The 6,000-nt window shown below is 43.2% G+C and overlaps 1 protein-coding gene across 2 annotated transcripts in view; it reads right to left on the minus strand.

Moving 5' to 3' along the window:
• The window catches only part of SKAP1 (src kinase associated phosphoprotein 1), a 287,224-nt gene extending 281,594 nt beyond the window's left edge, over window positions 1–5,630 (minus strand). Inside the window, exon 1 of one of the 2 annotated variants that reach the window (XR_004818749.1) lies at window positions 5,418–5,626. Coding sequence is in view for 1 of the 2 variants with exons in the window: in XM_025439745.3 (XP_025295530.1) it covers window positions 5,418–5,463 (46 nt within the window). In the remaining variant the exon portion in view is untranslated. Of the gene's footprint in view, window positions 1–5,417 lie in introns of both variants that reach the window. The other variant, XM_025439745.3, reaches the window with a different exon arrangement.
• Between the last annotated feature and the right edge of the window lie 370 nt (window positions 5,631–6,000).

The following is a 6,000-nucleotide window of genomic DNA, read 5'->3' on the forward strand; positions in this document are numbered from 1 at the left end:
TCTTGGAAATTTAACAGTTGTTGACTATGGGTGACTGTGTTATCATTGTGTGTTTTCTAAATTTTCTACAATGAGCATTATTATACTTTTATTTTTTTTTATTTTTTATTTTTATTTACGATAGTCACACACAGAGAGAGAGAGAGAGAGAGGCAGAGACACAGGCAGAGAGAGAAGCAGGCTTCATGCACCGGGAGCCCGACGTGGGATTCGATCCCGGGTCTCCAGGATCGCGCCCTGAGCCAAAGGCAGGCGCCAAACCGCTGCGCCACCCAGGGATCCCAATTATACTTTTATAATCAGAGAAGATTTTAACATAAAAAAGAAAAAGAAATATGGCTATGTCTCACTTTTCAGTAGCATCACCTATTTACCTATATCACAATTTAAGTAAGAAAGACTGAGTAGCCAAAATGCATGTCACAAAGTCCACACCCAAAGATCCGGGTACTGTATTCATCCAGAGAGCCCTTTGTGTCTTCTTTTATACATACCAATTCCAACAAGCTTGATTACCTGATGTTCTAGTAGCCCAGCAGATACAGACACACTCAGCATGGTGTAAAGTGATAGGCCTAGCCTCGCAGTAGGAAAAAAGTGACAAAAATAAAAAAACAAAACAGAATTGCCATTCACAAAGCATCCTCAGGGCAATTATGGCAGACTTATCCCTAAACAACTCAATATATTTCCACAAATACGATAAGTGATACTCACTGTAACAACTCTTGAGTTAAAAGTGTTCAAAGCAGACTGGCTGGTTGAGGAAGTAAGAAAAATTCCTAATACAATTTTAGAAAAAGACTGATCACAAATATTTGTGATAAAAAGTTAAGAGTGCTTAAGGAGAATATCCTCAGTTATCCAGAGCAGCTCACTCCTGCAAATTGCAGAGTTGTAATTTTACTATATTGAAAAGGATTTTATGGCTGGCTCTGCATCGACCAACACAAATCTGGAGAATAATGTAGAAGGAAAGGAATATTGACTGCTTTTTTCCAAAGAAGTTTAAAAATAAGTAACCATGGATGCCTGGATAGCTCAATGGTTGAGCATCTGCCTTTGGTTCTGGTCATGATCCCAGGGTCCTGGATCAAGTCCCACATCAGGCTCCTGGTGGGGAGCCTGCTTCTCCCTCTGCCTATGTCTCTGCCTCTCTCTGTGTCTCTCGTGAATAAATAAATAAAACCTTTTAAAAAAACAAATAATAAAATAAAAATAAGTAACCATAGGCATATAATAATTAGTATTAACATGGCAATTGCTACTAAATGCAGCCTGGATGTGGATGTTGTTTTGGCTTTACTCCATATTCCCAGCAGGATTTAGGGACTTTGGAGGTAGCTGGGACCTATTAGCTATGAAGGTGAAGTCAGTAGGCCCCATTCCATCACACACAGCATACTGTGAGCTGAAGAAATATATGTCCTACCTCCTTCATACTTGCCTCTGGTCCTTCTGACTTCAAAAGCAAGACTAGAAAGACAAGAAAGAAACTGTATTTATATCTGTGGAATGAAGATTATGCAAACTGCCAGCACTCCATTGTTTTTGTTTTCAGTATGGTTATCACAAAACAAAAACAAAAAGATAGCTTCTACATCTGAAGGCTGATAATTTGAAAACAGACCTGAATATTTCCTCCTCTTTCAATAAGGCAGTAAACACCTTTTATTTTACTTATCTGGAAGGTAGTTATTTGCTGATATGGACTAGTTACTATTTCTATAAGAGAGCTTGACAGAATCTGAGGAAGCTGTTTCCTGAGTTACTCTTAAAGTACTCCTGCTCTTTTAATATTAGCCAAATAGCCAAGAAGATGTTAAAAAACAAAACAAAACAAAACAAAACAAAAAAAAAAAACACTTCCACACACTCCACTCCCAGCGCTAACAAGGGAAAAACATAATCATAACCTTGGTGAATGGTCCTTTAGCGCTCTAGACCGCTATGACCTCTCCAAGCTTCTATTTGTCTTTTGTACCTTTTTCTTTTAAATAATCCTACTAGTTGTTTATCTGATTAACAAAAATAATACATGGTCATTGTCACAGTTCCAACAACATGAAGATGTATGAAACAAAAGTAATAATGTCTGCCTCCCCCATCCTCTCATTTTCCTCCCAAAGAAACAATGTTAACAGCTAGGTGTATAGTCTTACTTCTTCCCAGGCTTATAAAAAATATATATAATATATGGGAGGGAGGAGTTGGTTCACTTTCTTGTTTTCAAACAAAAATGGATTGTATATATTATTAGTCTTAAAAATATGGACACTTTCCAAGCCAATACATACAGACCTATCACATTCTTTTTAATGACTGCAAAATATTCCATAAGATGGATAATTCATTCATACCATTGCCCTGCCTTTCCCAACTCCTGGACATTTAAGATGGATCCTTGTACATATATACTTCATGTCCTTTAAATTCAGTAACATAGATTCCCAGAAGTGGAGTTTCTAGGTCAAATGAAACATTTTCAAATGTTTAAAATTTTATCCTTAAAATTAATTTTAGACCTTCAACATTTCTGTTCCTTTCTTCATTATGCAAAATTTTGGCATAAACCTTTCATAATGCTTTGCATATTTTATTTTTAAAAGCACACATATTATGTCAAAAAACACCCCTGTCATTTCTGTTCATGTAGTTATAAATAAATAAATGCTTAAGTTATGGCCGTGATGGCCAGCGTTAAATCACCATGCGAATGCTTATGCCTTGGTTTATGAAAGTAGTAATTCATTGTGGAAACTCCACCCCCACAACCATGTGGCAGCACTAAAGTGGCAGCTCTCTCACCCTGTGACTTTCTCCACTGAGTGACGATATAGAGATCAGGACCTACATATTTTCTAATTGTCAACAGTTAACCTTAAAAAGTGTGTGTGGTGGGGAGACAAGTACACAGCAACAGACAATAAATTGAAAGTCATTATGGGTTTCTAATATCCACAGATTATTTGTAGTATAATGAATAATTCTGTTGGTCTACACCAGAGACTATATATCATTAAAAAAAAAACAAACCTATAACCAATGTGTTATGATTACATGAACCTTTCAAAAACATAGTCCTCAAACATTTTTCAATAGAATTATTGGTTGGAATCCCCCCTCTCCTTCAGATTCAGATTCTAATTGCAAACTTTAAAAAAAAGGCCTTAAAGAAATACATTAACCAACGAAGCTCCTTAAAATTTAATCTCAGACTCCTCTATAGATTCTAAAGACCCAGGCACCAACACAGATTGTTAAGACACAGCAAGTTTGACACAGAAGTATGTGACATGCAATTAATCTCCATTCATACCCTGCTCTACTTGTCAGCAAACAAAGGTTCTGCTTTAGAAGGAGATCTGAAGACTTCAATTAAAAACAGTCAGCTAACAAGAAAATAATCTAAGCTAAAGGAAGGTGGCAGGTACAGAAATGAGTTGTTTACCAAAGTGTCAGTTTTGAACAATAAAGAACTGCACATCAAAAATGTTGAAGGAGTGTATTTCATTGCAAGCCTCTGAAAATAAAAAAGAATTTCCTACTAAAGCTGCACACAAAACGGAAGTATAGTTTAACAAGCTGGTAAAATAGGTTTCCTCTCATCAAATGACAGATACCAATAAAAATAATCACTTTATATTTTTAAACACAAGGGCAGAATTACATTTTTTGCCACAGTTCCTTCTCTCCCAGAAACCATCACACTTTGAGTCTCTCTTTACATTCAACATACAATATTGAACCAATGGCAGAAAGAGAGGCTGGATTGCTTCTTCTCAGACACCCAGATGATGCTGCTTCACCCTACAAATACTTTTCTACTCTGAAAGTTTAGATTTACTCGGGTCATATAAGTAAAGTGGATTTTGGAAACTTCACCTCAAAAGAAATACCTCGTTGACAGCTTTTACATAGAAGCAATCCAGAATGGAAACAGTGCTACAAACAGAGACCAAAAGGACTGCCAAATATTTGATTAGGAGGCATTTATACCAAGATAACAAGGTAATGGAGATATAAAACCAATTACATTGAGAGAAACTGAAAAAAAAAAAAAAAAAAAAAAAAAAACTCCTTGCCAAAAGTCTGACCTGCCCAAAGCAGGCCATCTGTTAAATATGTGTCAAAAATGTCACTTGGATGCCAAAAGGCTTAATTCAGAGTCGTTTCCTCCTGGGACGCTTATGCAAGGACAGATTCCAGGCCTCTGTCCTTCCAGGAAGGTCAGTTACAGGAAAGCAAATCACTTTTGCCAGAAAGCAGTGTGAATGGAGCTGGAGATATTGCCCATTAGCAAAAAGTCTCTTTCCAGTGTTAGAAGCATCTGTGGAGTGTTGCTGAATATGGCCTTAACTCTTAAAAGGACTGCTTAGGCACCATAGTTTGAAGGTAAACACACCAGTGTGGGGCATTTCTAGAAGAGTTAGAAACTTAATACTGCATCCACCTGCCCTGGGTAGACAGCAAGACCCGCAGAAGTCTGCAGGCTGGCAAAAGGAGGCTGGGGCCTTCGGCACCGACAAAACTCACACTTAGCCCCAGGCCTTGGCCAACAGCATCCCACGAGCCCCTCGAGCCCCTCACAGCCCCCGAGAGCCTCCAGGACCTGGAGCAAGAAGGTGAGGGGCTTCGGGGCTGGGGAGGGAGGAAAGGCAAAACCCCACAGGCGTCGGGGTACTGTCCCGAGGAGAAAGGGTCTGGCCAAAGACCATGCAAGGTCGCATGGAGGCCCCCCCCCCCCCCCCGCCAAGAACCTGGCCAGACGTTGTTCAGAAGCCTGGAAGGTGAAGTGGAGGGGGGGTGGAGACGCCTCGAGGAAGAAATAAAATGTGGGGACGCCGGGGTGGCTCGTCTGCCTTCGGCTGGAGGCATGATCCTGGAGTCCTGGGATCGAGTCCCACATCAGCCTCCCTGCATGGGGCCTGCTTTCCCTCCGCCTGTGTCTCTACCTCTCTCTGTGTGTCTCTCATGAATAAAATCTTTAAAAAGAGGAAAGAAAGGAAAGAAAAGAAAGGAAAGAAGAAAGAAAGAAAGAAAAGAAAGAAAGAAAGAAAGAAAAGAAAGAAGAAAGAAAGAAAAGAAAAGAAAAAAAGAAAAGAAAAGAAAAGAAAAGAAAAGAAAAGAAAAGAAAAGAAAAAAAGAAAAGAAAAGAAAAGAAAAGAAAAGAAAAGAAAAAGAAAAATGTGGAACTGAGGGGGAGTGAATGGGACCCTGAGCGGACAGGATGAAATCTGGGTCTGCAGAGTTGAGGGTTCCAGCAGTCTTGAGGTTCTGGAAGGCTGTGGATGATGGAGCCGAAAAGAGAGGCCGGTCTTGGGAGCCCCTGGGTCTCGGCTCGGGCCTCCAGCTCTGCACCTGCGGGACTTCCCAGGGGGCCGGGAGGGGGGCCTGGGGCCGGGCCAGGGCGTTACCTTCCATGAGCCAACGGATCTCCTCGGGGAGGGCGACGGCCTGCATTTGGCCGGGCTGCGGGGAGGCCGGAGTGTGAGGCGGGAGAGCGGCCGTGAAGGCCTGGAGCCAAAGCCCGCGGGCTGGCAGGCGGCTGTCTCCGGCGGAGGCACCTGTACCTCTGTCGCCGCTGCTGCGGCAGCCCGGCCTGGCCGCAGGGCGGGGCCGCGGGCCCGGGGCGCGCTCAGGAAGTGGCGCGCGCGGCGGGCGGGGGGCGCGCCCCGGGCGGTGTTGGGGGGAACACCTGTGCGCGGGTGCCCGCGCCACTCCCGCGGCGCCCGCAGGTGGAAGCACTGGGGGGCGGGGAGCCGCACAGCCACCCCTTCTCCCCGCACCGGAACAAAAGACTAAACGCGGCCCAAAGGAACTTCATCTCCTGGGACACTTTCTACCCTAAGTACTGGCCGGTGGGCCTCAAGGGACGCGTCCCAAAGCCACGGTGGTGCCCGGAGTGGGGCGCGGAGCCGCAGAACGCGGGGAGGCCGTCCCCGCCGAGCCCCGCGGCAAGCAGTTCCCGATCCGGCTCGCACGTCCACGCCCAGAAAA

The sequence above is a fragment of the Canis lupus genome, chromosome 9 (assembly GCF_003254725.2).
Source record: "Canis lupus dingo isolate Sandy chromosome 9, ASM325472v2, whole genome shotgun sequence".
Taxonomy (NCBI): domain Eukaryota; kingdom Metazoa; phylum Chordata; class Mammalia; order Carnivora; family Canidae; genus Canis; species Canis lupus.